Source organism: Rutilus rutilus (genome assembly GCF_951802725.1).
Source record: "Rutilus rutilus genome assembly, chromosome: 1".
Taxonomy (NCBI): Eukaryota; Metazoa; Chordata; class Actinopteri; order Cypriniformes; family Leuciscidae; genus Rutilus; species Rutilus rutilus.
The window spans coordinates 52,348,350-52,375,987 of NC_140209.1; the positions used below are offsets into that span (position 1 = coordinate 52,348,350).

The 27,638-nt window shown below is 36.4% G+C and overlaps 1 protein-coding gene across 1 annotated transcript in view; it reads right to left on the reverse strand.

Annotated features, from left to right (window-relative positions):
* Positions 1–27,638, reverse strand: part of usp43b (ubiquitin specific peptidase 43b) — an 87,495-nt gene that overhangs the window by 44,342 nt on the left and 15,515 nt on the right. Inside the window, exon 3 of the mRNA XM_084421003.1 lies at positions 12,231–12,340. Coding sequence (XP_084277129.1) covers positions 12,231–12,340 — 110 coding nt within the window. The remainder of the gene's footprint in view (positions 1–12,230; positions 12,341–27,638) is intronic.

The window sequence follows — 27,638 nt, forward strand, 5'->3', positions numbered from 1 at the left end:
TATCCTATCTTCTATGCAGAAATTAACATACCAGTAAACAATACAGTTTTCCTTGAACCGCAGAGATGTGTCAAAATAAATGAGAGCTCCATTACGGATGGAGGATATGCAAATCTGTTTAATTCATATAAAGTGGCCTATTATAATAAACTTCTGAGACAAAAAGAGGTGATCAAACAAGGGATTGTTCATCTCAAGACACCATCAACACATACAGACAAACAAAGAAAATTTCCCATGTGCATCTACCATTATCACATTCAGAAAAAGGGAAGAATTTGTGATGTTTAAATCCAATGGTGTGGTGTGGTCTCTCTTGAAGTCCAAGTTCTAATTTGTTTTTTAAATCAAATTTTTAAACACATTTTTTTAATTGAGGGTTCCGTTGCGTTGCGGCAGAAGTTGAAAAAAACTTTTCAACCGCCAGCTCAGGCGTCAGCCAATCAGAACACCTATGCAAACACCCTAGCGCAGATGCTAGCCAATTGCATTCAGACACGCCCTCCATCAAAGTGATGACGCCCCGTGTGAATGCAGTAGGCTTGTTTGAGATGAGCGAAAAATCCGCACAGAACCGATCACGGCGAGATGCATTCCGGTAGGAAATGTGTCCGGGCGTGGTCCGACATGGGCCTTGTCCACACTAATATGTTTTCGTTTGAAAACGCATCTTTTTCTCTCCGTTTTGGCCTTCTGTCCACACTGAAACAGCGTTTTTATTAATGAAAACTAAGCTTTTTGAAAATGCTCCCTAAAGTGGATAAATTTGAAAAAGCCGTTTTCACGGTGTAGTGTGGACTGTCAGAACAGAGGTATTTAAAAATGAAGACGTAAGTTTAGTCATGTGACGCATATTGTACCAATAGATATTCATGTTTATACCGGTATTGTGCCTGTTATGTGCTATTCACTTTCACACTGCTGTTAAAATATGTTACTTTGCACACTCTTCATATCACAGTCCTGCAAAGATGACAGAAAATGTACTCACATTTGCTTGTCCTGCGGCAATACATGAGAGCAGTTTTAGACCAAACATGGTGAGTGCGACCTGGACGCATCATTGAATGGTGAGATATTTTGTTGTAAAATTATCCTGTAAGAAGAATTGCGCGATCCCAGACAGCAACATAGTGTCGGCCCAGATCCGGCTCACATCTGATACATGTGTATTCAACGCGTACCAGATGTGGGCCGGATCTGGGCCGACACTATATTGCTGTCTGGGATAACTTTATTATTTATTTTTCCGTCTGTATCATCTCAGTGAGCTTTTGTGAGGTTTTCTGCATGCGCAGTAAGGTGAATTTAGTGTTTTCATGCGTTTTCCAAAAGTTTCTCATCCACACTGAAACGTAGGGAAACGGCTAAAAACACTAGTGTGGACGGAAAGCGTTTTTAAATGAAAACGCCGTTTTCAAATGTATCCGGATTAATGTCGTCCTTGCTTGCTATGTCCATAGCCTTGCTATGATGTCATGCGACGTGTCGGATTCTGCAGTATCAAAAGCACAATGGGAAACGACTTGCTAACGATAGCTTAATGCTCGTTGGTTTAACAACTCTGATGTATTGTTCTCTTTTAAAATGTTTGATTTTAAAACTCTAATATCATGTTTTTATGTGTATAAATTATGTGTGAATATTACCAAACTCTCTGACAGTGCAATCTCTATGTGATTGTTGTCATGTTTATAAAAACATGTCTGTAATTAAAGTAAAAATTATCGATAAACACGTCTTTCGAATGGAAATAAATAAGTACTTTGGGTGTCTTTAATTATATTTATTTTCATATAAAAGCAACAGAACTTAAAAAATTGCATCCAACACAGCGCATGAGTGTAAATCCTGCGATATCCACCATTGATCTCGTAGGTGTCTAAGCCACTACGAGAAGAGAGAACTGTCCATTTTTGCTCGCACATTAAACGAGCCTAATGTTACAGATCTCATGACCTCATGTTTAGCATAGGTTGTCACGTGACCTCATTACTTGTAGGTGTATTGTAGTTGTCGTCTTGGAAATAAAATGTTTTAAATTAAATGTTACATTTTTTTACGTTTTATTTTATTATATTATTTTACAATATATTTTATTTTATAGCACACAAAATGGTAGAAGTTTTCTTATTAAATTAAAAACACTTTTTCTTTGCACTTTTTTGGCCTGTAAATAAAGTTACAGTGGGTACGGAAAGTATTCAGACCCCCTTAAATTTTACACTCTTTGTTATATTTTGTTATATATATATATATATATATGTGTGTGTGGCTTTCCTAATCAAGTCCAATCAGTATAATCAAACACAGCTGGACTCAAATGAAGGTGTAGAACCATCTCAAGGATGATCAGAAGAAATGGACAGCACCTGAGTTAAATATATGAGTGTCACAGCAAAGGGTCTGAATACTATGGAAGCTTGTTTCCGCCACAAAATAAAAAAAAAATAAAAGATAATTGCGACTTTTTATCTCACAATTGCGAGTTTACATCTCGCAATTCTGACTTTATTTCTCAGAATTGCGAGATATAAAGTCAGAATTGCGTGTTTTAAAGTCGCAATTGCGTGTTATAAAGTCAGAATTCTGAGATATAAAGTCAGAATTGCGTGTTATAAAGTCAGAATTCTGACTTTTTTTCTCGCAATTGCGACTTTAAAACACGCAATTCTGACTTTATATCTCAGAATTCTGACTTTATATCTCAGAATTCTGACTTTATATCACGCAATTGGGAGATATAAAGTCAGAATTGCATGATATAAAGTCGCAATTGCGTGTTATAAAGTCAGAATTGTGAGATATAAACTATTCTGAGGTAAAAAAAAAAAAAAAAGTCTGTCTTTTTTTCCCCCTTAGAATTGGACTTTATATCTCACAATTCTGAGAAAAGATGTCAGAATTGCGAGATATAAACTCGCAATTATGTGTTATAAAGTCAGAATTGCGTGATATAAAGTCAGAATTCTGAGATATAAAGTCAGAATTGCGTGATATAAAGTCGCAATTGCGAGAAAAAAAGTCAGAATTCTGACTTTATAAGACGCAATTGCGACTTTATACCTCGCAATTCTGACATTATATCTCAGAATTCTGACTTTATATCACGCAATTCTGACTTTATATCTCAGAATTCTGACTTTATTTCACGCAATTCTGACTTTATATCTCGCAATTCTGAGAAATAAAGTCAGAATTGCGAGATGTAAACTCGCAATTGTGAGATAAAAAGTTGCAATTATCTTTTATTTTTTTTTATTTTGTGGCGGAAACAAGCTTCCATAGAATACTTAGGACCATGTGATATTTCAGTTTTTCTTTTTTAATAAATGTGCAAAAATGTCAACAATTCTGTGTTTTTCTGTCAATATGGGGTGCTGTGTGTACAATAATGAGGAAAAAAAATTTAACTTAAATGATTTTAACAAATGGCTGCAATATAACAAAGAGTGAAAAATTTAAGGGGGTCTGAATACTTTCCGTACCCACTGTATTTTTGTACAAAAGCAACAACACATATTGGGGGGGGGGGGGGGGGGGGGGGGGGGGTGTTGCATATGCACAAAAGTAATTCTTATTAGGATCTTCAGTATTTGATGCGGACGTTTTACAGTTTTGTTGTTGTTGTTGTTATTTTTACTATTGTTATATTTATTTTTCAAACTTTTTTTTATTTTGTAGTTTTTAATATATATATCAAAAATAATGCTTGATATGGTTTCCTGCCATACTGGTTATAAAAAAGGGTTGAGTCAGTTGCATTGTGGGATGCAATATCTAGTGCCATGTGCTGTTGTATACTGGCAAATCTTAGTATTAATATCATATCATACTGTAATTTATTTTGTATTGACAAATTAGGATCATATTATTAGTGCAAACAAATAAGCAAATATAAGCTCAATATTTACTGGTCCCCAGACAACAGAAGGAGCTAGCTAAATATTTGGAAGACGTTGATGTGACTAACATCCGTGCCATGATCTGCATTAGTATGAAGGCCACTTGAGTGGGAGTCATTTAAATTCCACACAGGGCCTGTCGTTGTATACAGCGCAATGAATCTGACTTTTAAACCTTCTCTCCTGCTGTGCTGCAACTGAAGCTCTTTCAACAGTTTCTTCCACAAACGATCAACCTCTGGGCCTCGGGATAAAAGCGACTATGAGATGATACTGTACCACCAAACTAACATCAGAAAGAGATGGTTTGGCCTGCACTTTCTTGTAATTACTGGAAATCTCTGGTGTTTTGTGGTGTTGTGTTCAGTCCGACCTTCGTGGGAAGTATGCATCCCTTCGAAGGGGGCCTCCTCTGAATTGGGACACAGCTCTAAATTGTGCAGTGCTGGAGGTACTTCCAGGATCAGGGATGGGAACCAATGCTGTGGACTTAGTGCAACAGTGCATGCTTATTTTTTTTTACACTGGCCTTGGTTCTGGAAGTATTTCCCCCCCCCCCCCAAAAAAAAACTCATTGAGATTTAAAAAAATTATTTGATTAAGGGTTATAAACCTACGGAAGCCCTGAACCGCAATGTAAAAAAAAAAAAAAAAAAATCTGTAAAAAAAAAAATTTATGTCAAAAAAATATATATATATATAATTATTATGTCAAAAAAAAAAAAAATTATGTAAAAAAAAAAAAAAATGCTATCATTTCGAGATTAGAGTCGAAATGTTTCGAGATTAAAGTCGAAATGTTTCGAGATTAAAGTCGAAATGTTTCGAGATTAAAGTCGAAATGTTTTGAGAATAAAGTCTTCCGTAGAAGTTGTGTGTGTGTGCTTGCCGTTATTTCACATTGCCGCACAGGCATTCATGCGTGTGCGTGCGTGTGTATGTGTGTGTAAAGACACGCGCTTGTGAAGTCGAACTGCCGTCTATAATAGGCACCGTACGTTCTGGATACATTTTAAGTGCATTATTCTGTATCCAATCATTTGTCCGGATCCCGTGATTTCCTCAAATATAATAACCACTGGTGGTTGAGGAAAGATTCCCTGAAATGATTGTAAAGCGCTTTTAGGCCTACAAATGTTTCGAGATTAAAGTCGAAATGTTTCGAGATTAAAGTCTTCCGTAGAAGTTGTGTGTGTGCTTGCCGTTATTTCACATTGCCACACAGGCATTCATGCGTGTGCGTGCGTGTGTGTGTGTGTGTAAACTGGATCTACACAAAATAATAGCTTTTTACTTTTATCTGGGCTTTCAACAAAGGGATATTCTACAGGTCTACCAACATGACATTAGGCTATAGGACGTTATAAAATACTGTCAGACTGGATCAAAATATCCAGCTTTATGAATGAATGAATGAATGCATGAATGAGGCATTTATATAGCGCTTTCATATGTCTACTGTAGGCCTAAAAGCGCTTTACAATCATTTCAGGGAATCTTTCCTCAACCACCAGTGGTTATTATATTTGAGGAAATCACGGGATCCGGCCAAATGATTGGATAAAGAATGATGCACTTAAAATGTATCCAGAACGTACGGTGCCTATTATAGACGGCAGTTCGACTTCACAAGCGCATGTCTTTACACACACACATACACACACACGCACGCACACGCATGAATGCCTGTGCGGCAATGTGAAATAACGGCAAGCACACACACACAACTTCTACGGAAGACTTTATTCTCAAAACATTTCGACTTTAATCTCGAAACATTTCGACTTTAATCTCGAAATGATAGCATTTATTTTTTTATTTTTTTTGACATAATTATTATTTTTTTTGACAAATTTTTTTTTTGACATAATATATATATATTTTTTTTGACATGAGTTTTTTTTTTTTACAGATTTTTTTTTTTTTTACGTTGCGGTTCAGGTCTTCGTATAAACCAGCTACGAGGTGAATCAGAATATTACAAACTATTATTTGAAGAAAAATGAAAATGATATAATCGAAATATAATTGATGGAGAAATATAAAACTATTTATCTAATGATGTTTAATATATACTGTTGTTACGTGTGGGTATAATATTGAACCGTTAAGGCCTATTTATACTTCTGCGTCGAACTGCCGCCGTAGCTACGTCGTAGGCTGTGTGTAGCGCGCGTACCCTACGGCGTACCCTGACGTGCACCTCTCCAAAAATGTAACAACGCGTCAAATTCCTTAAGGCCTCATTATACTTCTGCGTCGGACCTACGCCGGAGCCTATACGCCGTAGGCAACGTGTTGGTTTTAATTTATACTTCTGTGTCGTTGTCCGCGTTGACGCGCACCTAGGGAGCATGTGAAACCCCGAGGGAGGGGTTCTGGCAGACCAATCACAGCGCTTGTGTCCGCGTAGAATTGACGCGTTGTTACATTTTTGGAGAGGTGCACGTCAGGGTAGCTACGGCGGCAGTTCGACGCAGAAGTATAAATAGGCCTTTAGTGTGTGTGATTTATTTCCTTCGAGTTTGTAGGTGGAGTTTTGAGAAGGGATTTTCCCTGCACCGCGGAAGTGAAGTGACGTCATGAGAGTTTCTGCTATTTAAGCCGTGATGGTGTTGATGGCGCTCTCTCTCTCGCTCTCTCCGCCTCTCTCGCCTGATTGCCAGCTGGGGGTGGTTCGCCACATGGCGAGAACGTTTGCGTCTCGTTTCGCCTCGCCATGCTGGAGCGATTCTTATGATTCTGTTTTTGATTCTGTTTTATTCTTTACAACCAGGTAGCGGTGTTATTTTCTCAGTACACTTTTTGTTATTTATTTAGTAGCCTACAGCGAAGGTAAGCAGTTGCCCGGAAGATTCACCCATTACAGTTATTTTCGGGAGCTAGGTAAGATCTCTCCTGGAACAATAGGTGTAGTTAAGGGTTCCTGTTATCTTGTAGCTGCCCTACCTGTGTTGTTGATTTATAATTATTGTTTGTTCATCTCTCCTCTCATTAAAACTTATGGCGTGGCTGACGTCAGAAATGTTACCCAATCGTCTGTGATTTTTGATATGTTCGGTCCTTGTCTTTTGTGTGTTTTTGAAAGAGCCAAATTAGATTAAGGGCCGTAACACTGTATATATAATTTATAATTTGATTATCATTTTCAATGCTTCATGGGATTAGTTCTGTCCCTCATTAAAGCCACTAATTACACAGTATATATATATATATATATATATTTTTTTTTTTTTTTTTGCATATTATGCATACAAATATTTAGATAATTTGAGTATGTTCATTCGCAGAAAGTGCCGAGTTGTGATCTTTTGGTGTGTTTTGCTTGTCACTATTCTCTGATTGCAGGATATTTATGTGCAGAATCATGGGAAATAGTTTTTTTTTTTTTTTTTTACTAGGAATTATGCTGTTAAACATGATGTATGATTAACAATGTTGCAGTTCACAGTAGGTCTCTTTTTAAAGGTTATTGCTAAAAATCAGATCCACAATATATTTTTCATATTTAAATGGGCATTGAACAACACTATGATGAAATGGCAGATATTTCCCGATTTATTTTTAAAAGTACAGTAGTTACTTCCTTTAGGAGCAAATGTCTAGTATGCTGTTATTTTCAAAACTAATTACAGTTCTCATGAACGAGAGGTTCAGACTACGTCACACATTTAATCAGTGTTTTTATGTCTGTCTGTGTAGATATTTGCGTGTTGATGTGCTCAGGCTTGCTGATGTCTGGACTGCAGGCCAGGTGTTTGTGCAGAGCTTTTTTTGTCAGCAGTTGGGTGAGGATAAACAGTAATTTTCTACTCATGTCAGCGATTCATCATAAAATGTATGTAAAATGAACAAATGAACCAGCTAGCAGCAGATGGAGGGTGGGAAAAAAGAGATGTGGATGCCAAAAGAGAAGGATAAAGTAATGTAATGATGTCTCAAAATGACAGTGAGAACACAGGTAACAGCTTAAGCGAGGCTGGATGAGTGACATAAACTGTTCAGACGAGTGTCAGTGGAGAACTGCAGTGAAGGCACAGGGCAAAACTGTCTCTGCTAACTGCATTTCACCACTAGAGCGAGAAGAAGATTGAGAGAGAATATAAGATCTGAACTCTCTAGAATGTGATTCAAACTCTCACAATATATTATATTATACATAAAGGGTATAAAAAAAGACTGAATCTTCATATTTATATTTCATATTTAAATTTTAAAATACTTTCTCTTATCTCAGTTTAACATGCGGCGATAATATTAAACTCTACTGTTTGTTTGAGCATCTCAACACAGTAATGTCTCAACCAATGGTGTGAGTTTGAGGCGGGACTATTGCTGCGTTCCGTTTACCTTGGACGAGGGATGTCGAATGTTCTAGAACACAAGTCAGAAAACTAAGATGGACACGTCCAGGCAAACCTTTGTTGTGCTCGCTCTTTCAGAATACAAGTATCATGTCGACAAATAGAGGTTGGATAGTACAGTGTGCACCACTGAGTTTGAGACACAGACAAACAGAAGTGTTAATAAACAATTTATTACTACTGTTTCACTACGGTTGATGCACTGAGCAGACATATTAGATTCTGAAGTCGGGGTCGTTGCGGTTCCCCCCCAGTTTCCCTTAAGATGATTAGGAACAGCTTAGAGATGAACAAATATAGCAGTTCTGTGACATAAATAATAATAATAAAAAAAAACAGAAGTCTTTATCAATATAAAGTAATTAAATGACAAAAAACAACACTGCACAGTCTTCACTGTATGTATATAGATGAATCCTATCTGCTAGATTTAGTAGTACTCGAGCAGTGAGTGATTTTCTCGATGTCTTTTGTTTGAGTAATTAACATTAATGACACAGATGGCAGCAGGGATATTAGGTTGCTGTCACTTCAAGATCGAATGCACAGATCCACATGTTACACATGCAACTTATTTTCCAACTGTTTATGTTCACTTAAGACATAACCAGCGGTGTTTAAGGGAATAATCACCAAGCCATGCATTTAAGGAAGACAATAATGTCTTTTTTCCCCCAGCTCAAGTCATTTTGTGTTGATTCAGTTCAGTTCAATAACTGTGTAAAGTTCATTAATTATGAAATTTGCTCATTTCAGCTATAAGCAGCTCTACAGAAGACACCGGAGTCATTGTTCAGCTGAAGTCAGTTCAGTGTTGATTCAGTTTGGTTCAATAACTGTGCAAAGTTCATCAATTACGAAATGAGTTAAATTCAGCAACTGTATAAGCAGCTTTACAGAAGACAATAGTGTCATTATTCAGCTTGAGCCAGTTCAGTGTTGATTAAATTCAGTTCAAAAACAGTGTCAATGTTCAGTCAATGTTGTGTCGGACTGGTTGGTTTAGCAATAGTTTAAAAGTATCTTCAGTATATTGTATACCCTGTAGCCAAGGTACCAATGCCAAGGTAATGGGTTTTGACTCAAAAGGAATGCATGAACTGATTAAATGTATACTTTGAATGCAATTTTAGTCACTTTGGAATGGATAGAAGAGTCTGCCAAGTGCTTAAATGTAAATATACTGAACAGACCATTTAGTGGCTTGGTAGACTGTATAAATAAAATCTGCACTATATAGTTTAGTCACATGTTGAGTTTGCTTCAGGATATGAGGCTGCCTCTGCCTATTAGACAAGCCTCTTCACTGCCTTTCTTTAAATCGCTTCTAAAACTCACCTTTTCTTCTTGGCCTTTGACACCTGACGTTGACATTTTGTTCATTTATTTTATAGTTTTTTTATGGTATGGCTATTTTTCTTATATTTTATGTCTCTTGATTAATTTTATTTGTATTATATGCTTTGTATAAAGTATGTATTTTATAAAATTTTCTGTACAGCACTTTGGTGGTTTTAAAGTGCTTTATAATTAAAGATTGATTGATTGATATAGTATGGTGTCCTACATAGTGTTGTTCTTTTAAGTGTGTTACCACATAAAGAAACATAGCTTGAGTTGTCTGTGCAGTCAGTTTGAATGTGAAGTTGGTTTTATTTGAAATCGACTGGAGGTATTTGTTTTAGAACTTTAAATGGACCACTTAATCAAATACTTTGCTTTTTTGATGGAGACTTCAAATGGAGATCCCTTGTGGACAACCAAACCATCTGGCCTGATTGGAGTTGATTGATGGTGATGGTTTGTTTGGATCTTCTGTCTAAGAACAGCTTGCTGCAGTTGGACATATGCTGCATCCCAAATCTGTTGGCTTTATCAATATCCGTTAACACAGATGATTAGCTGAACTGGGGGAAAAGAGGGGACCGTATCCCTGGAGTTAACATAAACTGATTCATCTCATGTCATAGCAAGTGGAGGGGGTCAGATTTGGGAAGTTAGTCCTGGGAATTTTTTTTCTTTCATAAGTCATCATTCTCTCAAAACTCTCAGAAAGAAAATTCACAAAAATTTTACCTTTAAGAGGTGCAACAGCTTGTCACTAGGACATATTAATATATAAAATGGACTTGGTATGCTTTAAAAACAGTGTCCAAAACACAAATACCTGTTGGTTTCAATATGCTTTTTAAACAAAATAGTGTAGATACATTAACTATCTACTGTATAGTGAAGATCTGTGATAGAAGAACATTTATTCCAGTGGAAATTACTAGTAGTACACATTTTTACATGTATGCTATTTGCTACTAATATGCTTTCAAATGTCATAGTAGGAGTCATAATAAATTAGGTTGTGAAAAATCCAAATGTATATATAACTTTGATATAGTTTATATATAATATATATATATATATATATATATATATATATATATATATATATAAATGTATTTATTTATTCAGCAACGATGCATAAAAGTGACAGACAAGACATTTACGTTGTTACAAAATATTTCTATCTTAAATAAATGCTGTTCTTTTGAAATTTCTAGTCATCGAAGAATCCTAAGCAAAAGTTCACGGTTTACACAAAGATATATACCGGTAATAAGAAGGAGAGCTGTTTTAACACTAGAAGTGCCAGAATTCCATAACTACTAGAACTGCCGCAAGCGGTCATTTTGACCGCTAGATTCCAAACTCTATATCTTTAATGATAAATACCCAATTGAGAGATTAATGCATTTATTGTATTAGGATATCTTTTAAAAACAAAACAACACCAAACTGCACATTTAAACAAGTTTAATTATACATCTAGATGTAGATGTCCTGAACAAAACGACGGAGCAGCCTATGTTTTCATGTTTACACTGTTCGATCGCGCCCGCGCCTTACACACACACATACACACACACCATATTCCAGCATTGCAATCTTGACATCGCAGCCTGTTCATTATAGCCATAATAAAATATAATAAGAATAAAATAGTCAACCTAACATATAAAAATTCCACTGCTCTGTTTATATAGTCAGTAGTACAATTCGTACCATTTTGCGCATGTGAAGAGGATGATTTTTTCCGTCGATATTGGAACGTGAGTGAAGTACAAAGCCTAATAAAGAATAGTTTACCATCCAAATACATCGCAAATGTTGAAACATTTTGATTCTAATTATAGAGTTACGTGAGCCCAACGCCGCTTACTTTCACTTTTGCTTGAAAGTAGCCTATTTCATTTTGGCTTGTTTATAGTTATTTTTTCATTCTTGTTCTGTTCTGAATATCATTACATTTAAATGATTTGTTGTGGAATATGTTTTGTGTATTTTTTACCACATTTTATTGTTGTGTATATTGGTATATGTATAATAATACCGCGAAAATTCAGCGCGGTCAATCTGACCGTCTATGGCCGAAATAGGTAAATATGTTCATTTGTTTTTTTGCCTTATGTGTAATTTATATGAAAAACATTTTAAATGAAAATACAGACACTTTTAGGAAAAGTCAGGTACCAGCAGGATTTTATTTATTTTTTCAACAAAGTTATTGCAGATATAAAATTCAAAACGGTCAAAATGACCGCCATGGCAGTTCTAGTGTTAAACATTGATGATAATAAGAAATGTTTCTTGAGCATCAAATCATTATATTAGAATGATTTCTGAAGGATCATGTGACACTGAAGAACGATGCTAAAAATGCAGCTTTGATATCACAGGAATAAATTATATTTTAAACCATATTCAAATAGAAAGTTATTTAAAATTGTAATACTTCACAATAGTACAGTCAATAGTACAGTCAGTTTTTACTAGTTTTTTTTTTTTTTTTTTTTACTTCGATCAAATAGATGCAGCCTTGGTGAGCATAAGAGACTTCTTTAAAAAAAAAAACACAAAAAACATAAAACCCCAAATGTTGTGTGTTGCGTATTGGCAGTACACTTACTTGTATTGTGCCTGGAAGTGTTCCTGTACAAAGCTGTGACGTACATCAGGTTGCGCCTGTGGTGGGGTCAGGGTATCAGAGATGGGCTTTTCATCACCTCCTTCTTGACCCTGCGAAAAAAACATAAAGGTCATACACACAATTATACACTGTCACCAAGAGCGCCCCATGCATCTTTCCAGGAGGTGCTGGTGAGAATATCGATCGACCTGACTTCTGCCTCACCCAGTGAGCCAATATTGTGCTCTCATTTTAACAGTTTGTATTGAAGTTTTATACTGGCAGCAGTGAACTTGAAAACAACTAAAAGAAAGACGAGAGGATAAAAACCACAGGGAGGACTGATACACTTCTCAAGGTCACAAAACAAGATAGAGGTCGTAGAGACTGTTTGCATTACCAAAAAGATTTTATGTCAGACAAAATGGCAGGTGTAGAGGCTACAACTAGTAGAAAATGTTTATACTGGTTTCACCATGAGATGAAAGCAGAGTGGTGGCGTCTGAGACCTGAACGAATGAACAATGACCTTCTATCACCTGTTTTGGAGCATGGTAATCCATTATAACCAAGATCTGAGGATTTTTAACCACAGTCAAACAACAATTTGTTTTATATCCATATAGGTTTAGCTTTTTATATTACATTTGGTTTATATAAACAAGTAGGTCAAGGCTTTGTCAAATTTAAATCTGTAAATGTTCAGAAAGTCAGACTTTTATTAGCATCTTAAGTAAAACAAAAAAACTTGGAAGCATATTGTCCTTATCAAAGCTTTGCAGTTGGATTCAGTCGGTTGGTTCCTTTCAAAGATGTCTGGCAAGGCAAAATGTTTGAGAAAGACACTCCCCACAATTCCTAGCTGTCAGCTGAGTCATGTCTGCCCCCTCACTGACAATCTGAAAGCGTTGGAATTTATGCTTGAAAAGAGGTTTTTCATGCAAGAAACTAGAGACACAGCAAAGTCCTGATGAGAATGTCTACTTTTGCTAGTGTATGATTGAAACTTTCCCTTTACCACCCAAGAGTTCGAGTAATAGTTCATTAAGAAACCACCTTTTTTTGACCCTCCAGAAGAAAATGTGGTCTTTATCCCTTTTCTTTTCTCTCTCTTTGGCTCTTTTTCCGCACTAGTCTACTTAATACTCCTTAGCTATAATTAGGGCCTTGAGTTTCATGCAGAATGGTACTCCAGAGCGTGGAGGAACACATACTCTTGTCTCTTTCTAAGGCTTGAGGTTCATTGACGTAATAACTGTTAATTGGGTCTAGAAAAAAGAGCAGTGTTGAGGAGTAACTAACTAAAAATGGTGCTGCAAATTTTTAAGTAGCTTAGCTACTTTTTTAGCTACTGTGTTGCTTACTTGTTTTAGATATTGTATCGCAGCTGTAGCTTTACATATGAGCAAACTAAAACAATAATCAAACGCACTATCCTAAACTGTCCTCTCTTTCAGTGGAACTAATTAATGCTAGTGAATTGATCAATCTTAAATTATCTTATTAATTCTATTTTGATTAATTATAGTGAATTGGTATATCCTTAATGGTCTGATTCATTATGATTAATTTTAGTATATCAGTTCTAAATTATCTGATTCATTCTGTTCTGATTCACTCTAGAGAATCGGTTCAACCAAAACAGTTTGAATCATTCTACTTTGATTCATTCAAGTGAATCTGTGTACTAAACATCATATGTAGCATTGGAAAATCAGATGTGTTCCAGTGAATCAGTTTGTTGGAACTGTCCTTGTTTTTGAATTGATTAAAAAATGATTCCCAGATGTTGCTGTTCATTACTATATTTTTTTGACTGTTTATACTGTACAATTTTTTTAAGTTTAATTGAAAGTATTTTTATTTGTTCAGTGCATAATTAAGATTCTAACTGTGTTAACACATTCAAATACCCTCAATGTTTTTGTGGCAGAAACATTAGGCTCTGGTTGAATATCTTGTGGTAGATATTTTGTTGTTAATATCTTCTATTGTGGCTAAATACGTTTTCAAACATAGTTTGACTGTGGTTAAACTGCTTTAAAACTGTTGGTTGCCAAGCTACATGCCTCTCAAAAGAGAAATCATCATAATTATATTGCAGTACAGCGGGTCTCTAATGGAATTGTAATTATTATGATTTTGAAAACAAGAACTTAACTTAATGCATCTGGAATTTTGCAGCATCTATTTCAATCCTCTAGGGCTGCTGTCTAAGAAGTTTTCCCCCCAGTGACGTGTTTAGCCTTGTGATTTCTACTGAGAGCTAAGTACTAAGTCCCACAGGCACAACACTATGAAATGAATTGCTGTACGAAAACACATTCCATTGTTATCTGTGTAGGGCAAAAAGGAGGAAAAGACTTTCAGGCCGTTATTCAACAAGTGGGCTTATCACTTCCTTAAATTCTTCTGCCTGCCCCAGCCTGGTTAATGAGTGTTAAGGTCCCAGAAGATAAATGGTCCCAGACCCTTAGTAGGGAATGTATCTCTTGATAGTAACTCGAGTACCATTCCATACTGCTGGAATGAGGGAACCTATTGTTCATGAATGCATCGGTTTAACTGAATTATAACCATAACACTTTCAAATTAATCGCAAATAGCCTAATCACTGAAAAGGCCCCCAGTTGAAGATAATTCAGTGATGTGGCAGATAAATAAATAACTGAATATAATATATTGTACCAAAAGTAGCTTTCTATTTATGTTCCTGCAAGTGACGGTCGGTCCGTGCGAAATGAGTGAATGCGAACAGAAGATCAGCTTCACAGGAGACGCGATCGAAAAAACTTTAAATCCTTCCTTTTAAAATATGCTGTGCTATATCCAGCTGCCCACTGTGTCATTTTCATATCGGTTTCACTGTGTGCTGTTTTTAAAATTGCCGTTACCTTGTCTTTATTTGAAAAAATATGATTACCATTGCGCACGAAATTACCAGATTACTGAGTGTCCTGTTACAGTGTACAACATAAATTACTATCATTAAAAATAAAACTACCCCTGGCCAGTGGTATACAACAAACCATTTTACAATTGACTTCATAAATAGCCATTTTATTGCATTAAACATAGAAAGTTACCATTTTTATACAAAACTTTTTTTTTTTATTCATGCACTCTTAAAAAAAAATAAAGGTTCTTTATTGGCATTGATGGTTCATTGAAGAACCTTTAACATCCATGGAACCTTTCTATTCCACAAAAGGAACTTCCACAACTTTTATAGTAGAAAAAAGATTCTTACATTTTTTGAAAATGTGAAATTTTGTTCACATTGAGAAAAAAAATGGTTCTTTTAAAAACTGTTCACTGAAAGATTCTTTTGCGAACCAAAATTGTTTTCCAATGGCACTGCGGAAAAAAACCTTGTGAAACCTTTGTTTTTAAGAGTGTGAGTGTCACTTTCCTCTAGATCCTTGCAACGGTGAAACCTGTGGAATCGCTGCTTTCTCTGACATAATAGGTCACAGTGCATTTGAACTAGGGATGTCCCGATCCGATCCACGGCATCGGTATCGTGCCGATACTGGCCCAAAACGCTAGATCGGATATCGGAGGGGAGAAAAAAATTTATCCGATACCTATGATCCGATACCCATTAGGGGTAGAACGGTACGTATTCGTACTGAACGTACGTTCGGTGCATGGATTTACACAGAGAATACACGGTATAAAAATAAATAAATCTCGCGTGCACATTAATTAATGTAATACGGAACTAACGTTACTGTTAGATACGCGCATATGCAGGTTCTTTAGGGACACCTAATCTGTAGCCCACCTTAGCTCTGAACGCGCGTCTTTATCGCTTCAAACGCTCACTTTATCATTATACGCGCGCGGCGCGTCCTATTCGCTTTGGACGCGCGAATGGATTCAAACTGTTCAAGCATCGAACTAGACGCGATAGACGCAAATTTGCCGCTCTATTCGCGTTTGGCGTGAACGCAGCAAAATGAACAGGCTGCGATGTCAAGATTACAATGCTGGAGTGTGTGTGTGTGTGTGTCAGAGAGAGAGAGGCACGGGCGCGATCGAACAGTGGAAACATAAAAACATACTGGAACTTTACTTAACCTAGTTAAGTGAAAGTAACACAGAAAATAAGTAATTGTAACTTGGCTAGTAAAAGGTTGATTAATATCGATTTAGTTGAAATTTCCTTTGCATTACATTTCACTCAAACAATAATATTGAATTATACCAGTCATTTATAGTATGTGCTTTACTTAGATTATCTAAGTAATTTATACTACAGCATGTCAGATGTTAAGCATCATGTGAATGCAAAGACCTCAATACTTGGTAGACAATACACAATGACGGTAACATTTGATGGATCGGTTTTGTGCTTGAATGTGTCATTTTGAGCAGAAAATTTACTCGAAATGTCACAAAATGGCAAGTTACTAATCCTGACAACAAACAGTGTAAATACAGCTGGAAACCAGTGAAAAATTAACCTCATTAATTATTCAAGGTCCAGTGCATGATCGGAACCCCAGTATCAGAAAAGCTGAGTAATTTTTACTTAATTTTATTGAGTTGATATTTACGCTTTCATTTCTACTCGCTTGAATTAAGTACTGATATGGAATTTACTTCGTTTTTAAATTCTTGCCTGAACTAACTTTTTCATGTAAATTACATTGGGTTTTTTTCAGTAGTATTTACTTCACCAAAAAATAATTTTTACAGTGTGGTTTTTATTATTTTATTTACTAACAAACATTAGTCTCGATTGTGCAGACAAACACACTGTTGTTAAATTAAAGGACATTATGGATAAATCAAACGGTTGAGTTTCGTCTCACCAGTACTATATTGTTCATGCTTCAAGAAGAATGAGACAGACATCAAAGGGTTTGGTTGACCCACAATGTGATCCTTGTTTTGAATAGAGGTGGTAGTGGATGAGTGAACTGGTGCAATCGGAGTAGGAGAGCACAAGCTGCTTGAAACACGGCCAAATGTACCCGGTGCCAAAGGTGTCGTTTGAAAATGGCAGGTTGGGCAGCACTTTGATGTGTTGCATCTGGAGCCTATAAGTGAGTGTTTAAGACAGCCTCATCACCGTGTCCTGACCAGGAAGAGGATCACTTCTCCAAACCACTTAAAGCCACCATGAAATAAAAATGGACAATTAAGAACTTCCAACGATCTAAAAAATTCCTGATGGACAAATCTGTTTGTTTTTTTTCATTCAAGAAGTCGTTTCACTCGGAAATAGGGAAGACAATACAACCGCAACGCTTAAGCTTCAAAACAAAAACACATCATAAAAGTACCATAATCCATCTCACCAGCATATTAAAAATGGGGTGCCACCGATTATGTCAAACTTCTTTGATTCTGTAACAGAAGGTACGGTAACATTTAGGGCCCTATTTTAACGATCTGAAACGCAAGTATCAAGCGCGAAACGCAAGTAACTTTGTGGGCGGGTCTTGGGCGCTGTTGCTATTATACCCGCGGGATAAATGACTCTTGCGCCCGACGCAAATCTAAAATAGGTTGGTCTAAAGTAGCTTCATTATTCATAGGTGTGGTTTGGGCGTAACGTGAAATAAACCAATCAGAGCGTCATCTCACATTCCCTTTAAGAGCAGGCGCGCTTGTTCTATAGCGGATTCCTATTATAACGGCGGATTTGCCAGGTGCGCGCCAGGAGCGCTTCACAGCCGAGGAGACCGACGTTCTCGTCAGGGCCGTAAAAGACAGAGAAGTGACGTTGGGGATGGAGAAACACACCCAAATTAACTTCGGTTAAACAGGCGTATGATTTGGGTAAATGTGTAAGCTAGATGTATGCTTTTATAATAAACTGTCTATCTATCTATCTATCTATCTATCTATCTATCTATCTATCTATCTATCTATCTATCTATCTATCGTAATAATGTATGATTTGCAAAAATGAAAACTGCTGCTTCTGTGTGTAGATGAGAGAATCAAAGTGTATGCGCGTTGTGCACACGCTACATTGATTATGGCCAAGCATTGCGCCCTTAAAATAGCATATGAATAACATGCGCAACGCGCCACTGACTTTAAAATAGTTTTTTTCGGTCAGTGGCGCAATTGTTTTCTAAACCTGTAAAATAGCATGAGGGAACGTTTGCGCCGGAACACGCCTCCTCTTTGCGCTGAACCGCCCCGGGGAGCGCAAGTGTATTTCTTAGTTAACCGACGTGCATCTGTGGAGGGAAAAGTCCGCTGTGCGCGGGTGCAAAATAGGAATGATACATGCATCGGTGTACAAAGTCAATTGCGCTGGGTGCAAGATAGGGCCCTTAGTGTTGTTTGGTGAGTTTTCACAAGTGATTTTGCAGCAGCTTCAAGTTGCTGCATTGACCAACAGAAAGCTGAAAGGGATTTCACGAGGTGACCGCACCTTGTTTGGCATTGATTGTCAAACTTTAGTTTAACTTTCTTCCATTTCTGTTTCAGTGTCCCTTTGAATTGGAATATAGCGTAAAAGTCATATGGACTACTTTCGTGTTGCTTTTTGAGCTCAACAGCACCATGAAAAATGGCACATGGTCATTTTTGGGTGAACTCTTTCTTTAAAGTTTTTTTTTTTTTTTTTGCAAGGGAGATGCAGTTAACGGAACAACATGTGAGCTGGTCTGAGAAATTGAAATAAGGCCAGTATGTAGATTTGTTCTGCAATCATTAGCATATACAGAACATGTGTTTCTGCAAGCTTGCACGGATCTCCTTTTAATTAAAGCACTGCGACATTAAAAATGAATAGGAGAAATTATGTTTTAAATTAGCAAATAGGTGAAGCAGGCAGTTTTTACTCTCATCATTTGTTCTCATAATCATTACTTTCTATCCTCTGCCAGGGTAATTTTGGCTGAGCTTCCTAAATCATTATCAGTGGTGTTTATGTCCAGTCTTTCATCCCTCTTCAGTCTTAAGTGTCATCAGTCACAACCATCAAATATATGTAGAAGAAACTGCACTTTGCTGTGAAGATATATGTTTGAAAACTACCTGAAAAGTATAGTCGGGCAATACATGCTGTCACAGTAATGGCATTTAGATGAATAATTCACAACCCTGATCAGACAGATGGATGCGTACCTTGTGGAGGGATAGATTCAGTGCATCTGTTGTAGTGGCCGCAACACAGCATGGCCCAGATAAGCAAAAAGAGCCTTTTAAACCGCTTAAACATAGAAACACACACATGCCCACACATACACCGGATACATTAATATATAATGGACATCCCACTTCCTCAGAGAAAGACTACCTGCTGGGCTCCAAACTAAAAATATCCTCCCTTTTAAAAGATGGAGAGGAAAGAAAGGGATGAAGAATGGCACCTCTACTTATGGCCTACAGGAGCTCTCTGAAGAATCAAAAATACAAAACAGGTGTGCACAGCACATCCCAAACACCCAGATTGGGCTCAGGTGCAGGACAACAAAGTAACATAAACGAAAAAAAAGAAGAAGCGTGAAGTCAGCACACTGAAAATAGCTGCTCCAAATGAATGTATTAATAGCACAACGTCTCGACCATCAGTTCTTCATCAGGCACAATACCAATGTAGAGTAAGGTCAGGTAATCACTTTAATTGGACCCACACACACAAAAAACATGTGACAAATAATACAAGTCACGTGACCTAAAAAAACAAGGTCGTCCTATTGTGAGCGGTATTTGTAGTCTCACTGAGAATATTTCTGGATATTCTCAGTGGATTTTTATATCATACCATTTGTACCCATGTTGTCATCTTATGCATATGGATTTTATTGAATCATTATATGGTGTTGACTTTTCTGTTGATGATGTGCTTCTTGCCATAGATATCATATAAAGGCTAGATGTCTTAAGGCGGAGTCACTTCCGGCATCACCGGCGGCCATCTTAGGACAGGACTCTGTGAATTAAGGTGAGTGAGCAGCACGCACACAAATCCTCTTATCTCGCTGAAATCTGGACGGATTTACAAACGGTTTGGTTTCTTACAAACGTTATTAACGTGGCTATAATTCTGAATGCTTAAACATTTTTAACATAATTATTCATATGTATGCAGTATAATAGCTACATCTCTGACGTTTATAACAAACCAAACCGTTTGAAAATCGGTAGAAAATTGAGCAAGTTATGGTTATTTAAAAGTACATGCACCATGTTATGAGTGAGCGAGCACCCTGTCTTAAGATGGCCGCCGTGTGCGGATGTCGAGCTCCATTGGCCAGCAGCGCGGACGAGACATCTAGCCTTTATATGATATCTATGCTTCTTGCTACTTTTTATTATTTTGCTACTACTGAAGGTTTACTTGCTTTTAGAACAATTTCTAACACAAAGATCTGTGGATGTATTGGATTTAGCAAGTATTGTCTTGACTAACAATTTTTTTCGGTTTCAGGATGATTTTTATTTACAAGTGAAAGGTACTGCAATGGGTAGTAAAATGGCACCTAATCGAGCTTGTTTGTATATGGGAGTTTTTGAAAATGACTTCATTCTAAATGAGTCAAATTCTTTTTTTCCTAAGATTTTGCTTTACAAACTGTATATTGCTTTAAATTCAGACATTTTTGTGTGTAGTTTAAGTGTCCAAATAAAGGGGGCACTGCATGTGCACTGCAACACTGTTGTTTGCATTTCTTACACATTTCTTCCAAAAGTTTTCTGCGCAATTCCACAAGGAGGAAATGAAGTATTAACTATGTAAATATACTGTGGTAAAACAGGGCAGGCATTTAATTAAAAATAATTATGTCCCGTCAGTCTGTGAGAGACAGTTGTTAAATGATGTGTCTGGAGCTGTGGATGTTTGCCTTGCTAATGTTAGCGTTGTTCAGTCAGAATGTAAGCAAGAGAATGATGGAAAGACTAGTGTCAGAGAAGAAATGCTGATTGAGGAGAGTCAGTGTTTATACTAATTCAAAAGTGTTTTCATGTGCGCCTCGAATGTAATTACAAGATCTAAACACTTTTTAAATCATAGATGATATCCACCTCCTTCCTCCGGTAAAGAACTAGTCTTTTTGCTTGAAGGATGATGCTGTTTCACTCTTAGTTCAAGACTTGCAAGACAATGTTCAAAGAGAGATTGGCCTTTTATAATTGTGAAGGGTCTTTATATTAATGATTAAAAGATGTTTTTGTTGTCTTCCCTTATACTGTATGCATGTATAGTTTCTTACTTGGGCAACCAGATAAGTTTCAGGACAATATAAATCTTAGATATCTATTAGAATAGTTGAGATGTTTCCTGATGCTGAAGTGGAAATTTTAAAGACTAACCATGAACTAACATTTCTTTCTCTTTACAGGCCTAACATTTAACATTTGAGAATAATAATGTATCAGCAGTTTTTTTTTTTTTTAGCAAGGTTGTTGTTTCAAAAGAGTGGAAACTATAAATATATAGACAGTTAGACAGTTATTCTAAATTTAATAGTCCCATGACAGATTGAGTAATCAACGATGAACTGAACCACCAACCCCATGATTCTGATGATTCTAATATCTAAATAGGTGGGTGCTGTTTTGCATAAATTGAACCAATCATATACGAGAAAAATGATACAATGATCATGTGTATATTACACTGTAAAAAAATATCGTGATTTTAACGGTCAAAGACTGTAAAAACGCTACAGTGAAAAACTGTTTATTGGTTAAGAGAAAGTTTCCTTACTATATACGGTAAACAACTGTGATAGATCTAACAGTACGTTTAATGTAATTTTACTGTAAAATACCGTTAAATTTACAGTTTTTGGAAGTGAAAAAAGAACAAGTCATTGTATAATTTACATTGAAAAAAAACGTAAATTGACATTCCCACAATTCCCTGCGTGACACTTCACATTTGATGTATTTTTATTGAAATAACTATGTTTCGTCATAGTTTTCTTAGTTTTTTCTAATCAGTTATGACATTAGGGTTTTATGTTACATTTAATGTTGTTAAATTAATGTTTATTGTGTTACCATGACACTGTGCAGCTTCTATATATTAGTATTAACTCTCTTGTGAAAGAGCTGCTTGTGATGAGCTTTAATTCATCGTGATTTTCATCTCCACTGTGATTGGTGGTTGTCAGTGTATTACTATGGTACAAAACAGAAATAAATACTTCAATAGGTCAGTAAATTAAAGGAGTCATAATGTTGTGTTACCTTGGATACCCAAATGCTCTATTATAGTATTTTAGGCACTTCTAAAAAAGAAAAGTGGAAAAAAATCAACACAGAGCCCCTCAGACCCTTATTTCTAAAGGCATTATTGTCTCGCGAGATCTGATGCGATGTTTTGGCTGTCGTGGACGGTCATTATAATAATGCAAATGAGGGGCGCGTTGATTGGTTGCAGGAATGTATTTTACTACTTCCAAGCGGTACAAAAACATAGACAAAATACTGCAATAGCTCAATAAATGTGACGGTACTTATTGTTAGTGAAATTGTAATCACAACCAAAGAAAAAAGAAAAAATACACCATTGCCAGATACATTCTTACAGAAGCCCCACTAACTGAAAGCTATTTTCAAACTGCATGTTTTGCATGAGTTTGGCTAATAATGTTTAGTGGTATATTGTTTTCATACTTGCATTTAAACAGTTTTAGCCACTGAGCATGGACTCCTGTACCGTCACTACTGTAGCTGCTAGTGTAAAACAAAGTCGAAAGATGTGGCTAGCATTCGTAGAGTCCATTCCCCGTGTTTACCTCGAAGGTAACGTTACATACAATAGCCGCATTAGCAGTTAGCTGCTATTTGTTAACCACAGTAGAGCAATAAAAACCTTACCTTTTCAATTTCTGGCAAGTCCCTGATGGTTGGGATGGCACCTTTTCCCAAACGGAGCTTCGAGGCCAAGTTCGCCTGATACTGCCCCAAATTTGTAAAAGATTCCGGTGTAAAATGTTTAGCACACACACCTAACGATACGCCACTTGAAAGAGTTGTTGGGACAGCGTCATTAAAAATGAATTTCATCCACTGTTCCCTGATAGTTTCGTCCGTTTTTGGTAGATAAAACACATTTGCATGTTGTTTGTGGCAGTCACCCACAGAGCATCTCAGGTGTGCACTCGATTTCTCCATCTTTCTCGAGTCAACTAAACTGAATCTGAGGGGGAGAGGGGGAGAGGGGCGGGCTTCCCGCGGCATAGGTTTGCGGTGTCCATATTTGGTATATCCTCCCCCGTCTTGACGTCAAGAGGGGGAAGAAATCAAAATCTCGTTTTTTCGTGCGCGTGCACGTGGCCAATTTTACAAACCCCGAGGTAAACAAACGCTTCACTTTTAAATATCGGCTTCCCGGCCAGTGTATAATCATTATGCAATCATAACATACATTGATTCTCGTGGAAAAGTGAAATTTCTACATTATGACTCCTTTAACATTATGTCAGATAATTAAATACGGTTTATTACTGTAAATTTAAGTAAAGTCTGTAAAATCTAAAATGTTGCTACCGTATTTTGTACAGAAAATTTCTGGCAACCACAGCTGCCGGTATTTTACCGTAAATGTAACAGATTTTTTTTTTACAGTGTATGCTATTTTGCTGTGTTCTGTATTTCTATCCTTTATAAACTGTTGTATTTTTGATGGAGCTGGAATTCTCTCTGAAATTTGTCTGAGGTCATCTGGCCGATAATTAAAGCATGTTCGAAGGATTGTCTGGAGTCTGTGTTTGATTATTGCTGTGCAGTAGGTTAGACACTAGAGATCTTACTTCTATTCTCAAGTGATAGTGTTCAAAAAGGTTGAGACGTTGGCCAACTCGAACAGGTATTAAAGTATGCTTAGTAGAGTATAAATTCATAGGTGTCTGGGGCAGCCGGTTTAACTCAAGTCAGGTGCAGGGGAAAATCTACCACAATACTTTCGCCCTTTTTTTTAAATCCCAGTTTTGTGCAAAACTCGTCTTGTGGAACCAGACTTTTGACTCTTTTATCATAAAGCAGGGCCCTCACTAAGAAGTGAGTTTTTTTTTCTTTTCTTTTTTTTTATTATGTGTTTTCCATTAAAAATTTTCTGGATTTAATCCTTTCTGGAATCTGTTTAATTATATTGTAATAATCAAAAAGCATTGATTACATTTTAATCAAAATATATTTAAAATTTTTTTAAATGTTCGACACAATAGTGTTTTTTTAAACAGATATATCATAATTCAAGTTGAACCAAACTTTTATTTTGGCCGTTTGTAGTAAAAACTTAGAGTGAATGAGTGCCTAATACTCAGAGGTGCCGTTTACACGACACTGTTTTCAACTAAAAAAAACGTAACCTTTTTTGCGTTTTGGCCGTTCATGTAATCATATTTGTGTAAACTACAAAAACATAAATTCGTGAAAATGGTGACGTCATGTGCATGCGTATTATGTGTTCAGTCTATAGGCAGGGTTGCCAGGTCTATGCAACAAAACTAGCCCAATGACTTTAGCAACCTTTAACCCGTGGGAAAGAAAAGAAAAATCAACCTGCAGCAACAATTTTAGAGAAGCCCTACTTTGATTGATTAATCCAAAAATCGCAGAAATCTGTGAAATTCCGGTTTATAGAAAAATAGTTTTTAGTAGTTTACTACTAGTTTTTATGACTGGATTCCACAATATCTATGTTTTCCTTTGCGGCTTATCAGGCCAAGAGCCTCCAAATTAGACAGGAAGAGACTGGCGACTAAAGTGAACGACTACAATTTGTTTTGTTTATACATGTCATTAAAGGGTGGATTTATCTGGAAAACGTTGATACTGCAATAATAGGTGTAAAAAATCATTACAATAATTGTACAGCAGTATACTTGAGTGACTACTCAAATGTGTGTGTACTTGCCATCAGAATTTCGGCTGAAAAACCAGACCCATATGTTAGAGCAATCCTGCGCCTGTTTGTTTGGTTTGTGTTCAGATAAAATGATTCAGATGAATATTTCAGGTGTTTAGATGCAGGGGAGATCTCATTAGTGTGACTGATCAATAACATTGTGCAAACAGACAATCTCCCCATCTGTTTAGGAAGAGGAAGTGAAGCTCCGCTAAGCAAGAGCTAAGAATAGAAAGTCCAATAAGGACGTGCACACACACACAAAAAAAGTGTCTTTCAATGTTCCCTCTCTCCCTCTGTGTCTTTCCCTAGAGGTGGGCAACAATTCATCCAGCAATGCTGTGAGACCCTGGCTTCCTACCTTGTGCTGGTTTCTATGGAGATGCCAGTGGGCAAATACACAAAGAGTGACAGAGAGACCGAGATGAAGAGAGAAGGGGAAAGAAAAGCTAGTCCTCCGCGGAGAAGAGCTCTTGGCAAGCTTACAGAACTGGATGCAGAGCAGCGTTTATTTCCTTTCAGACATCGTCAGGGAGAACCGAGAGTATGTGAAATGAATAATAATGAGGGGCACTTCATGTAGCGTATTTACCTCTGCGAGGCACCTGTGACGGAATGAAAGGGAAACGAACTCCGATGGAAGGAAGGATGTGATGTCGCTTCTCAGTATCACTTGTCACAAGAGTATTCTGAGAGTATTACAAAGCATTTTTTAATTAGACAAAATGCTCAATTTTTTTTTCAATATTATTAGTTCTATATTTTAAGAACTAACAACATGATTTACATATACAATCAATTCAATATTATTTACTCTGTTATTTTTATAATATATAGATATAAGTTTTTAAGAGATTGGTTGGTACACTTTACTTGCATCTTCAAGGGTGAGTGGGGGGGTATGATAAAAAAAATAATTAATCAAAAATAAATATTAATTAATTTAAATGTTATATATTAAAATATGATTAAAATAATATATATATGATTAAAATAATAATACAAAAAAAATCTAAAATAATTTATATACACGAATAATAATAATAATAATGAAATACTTTAATAAATACTTTTTATATAAGTATAAGTATTTATTAAAGTATTTCATTATTATTATTTGTTTTTTTGTATTATTATTATTATTTAATATATATATATATATATTAATGATTACAAATTACTATATTAAATAATAATAATAATAATAATAATAATAATGAAATACTTAAATAATAGTGAGGAAAATATAACGCAGAAGAATTTTATTTTTATTTTATTTCTTTGCATAACTTTCTGAATCTGTATGCCTAGTTATCAGATCACATAATGGAATCTCCTGAGCTGGTCTTGCTCTCCAAACTGACAGAAGAACACCTGTGCCACTAGCAGAACATCTCTGGTGCTGCCAGAAGTTGAAAAGCCCACCTCATACAGTACATCCCGCGCCAACCTTTCTCTGGTCAGCCCAGTTTGCTGCTCAGGTTTGGATTGCTCCCCATGCTCCCCCTGGGCAGTTCCAGAAATTCCCTGATATCCCAGATGTCCAACACAGCCCCTTTGTCTTGCAGATGTTCAACAGTAGGTGGTTTCCTCCACACCAGAAGACCTCAAGCAGCTTTCTGTACTTTGACTCATGGACATTACTGATGTTATGTATATTGCAATAAGGAAGTCAACAGAAAACATCTGCAGGTGGTGTGACCTACTGTTATATTGATAGAGTGAGACTGAAAAAAAGTCCCATGGGCCAGTCCCATGGCCTCACAAACTGCTGCAGAGATGATCATGGTCTGGCGTTCAAAAGCTGGACAAACTTCTTTAGACATTATATGCAGGTTTGCATTTTTCATTTCATTTCTATTTTATTTTATTCTGACCCTATACGACAAGAAGTTTGGAAAATGGATGGATGTGTTTTTTATATTTATTTATTTAATTAATTTTACTTTATATAACATCTGCTGCTTCACTGTCCAAAAAACAGGTGAGCCTAAAAGTGAGCCTAAATTTCAACCTGCTTTTACTACATCCATAGTACTGTGTGCAGGGCCGGCTCTAGCCCTTTGGTTGCCCTAGGCAAGATTGAGTTTTTGCGCCCCCCCCCCCCCCCCCCCCTCCCCTTTATAAGAAAATAAGAAAATTGATAAGTGTCAAGCCTTTATTTGTTATAATTTTGATGATTATGGCTTACAGCTTATGAAAACCCCAAATCAAAATCACAGAAAATTAGAATTGATATGAATTGATATGTCATAAGCTGTAAGCCATAACAAAGTCTTGAAATATCTCACTTTGCATGTAATGAGTCTATATAATATATTAGTTTCACCTTATAAGTTGAATAATTGAAATAAATGAACTTTTGCACGATATTCTAATTTTTCGAGTTTCACCTGTAGTCACTCCAACACTTCAACAAGCAAAATATTACTTAAATGATACACTCTAATAAACTGCACATACAAAAATGCTACAAAGAATGTTCATTGATGAACAAACAAAAATGCTCTAATAGTCACTCCAACACTTCAACAAGCAAATTATGACTTGAAGAATCAACTGTAAATTGTTTA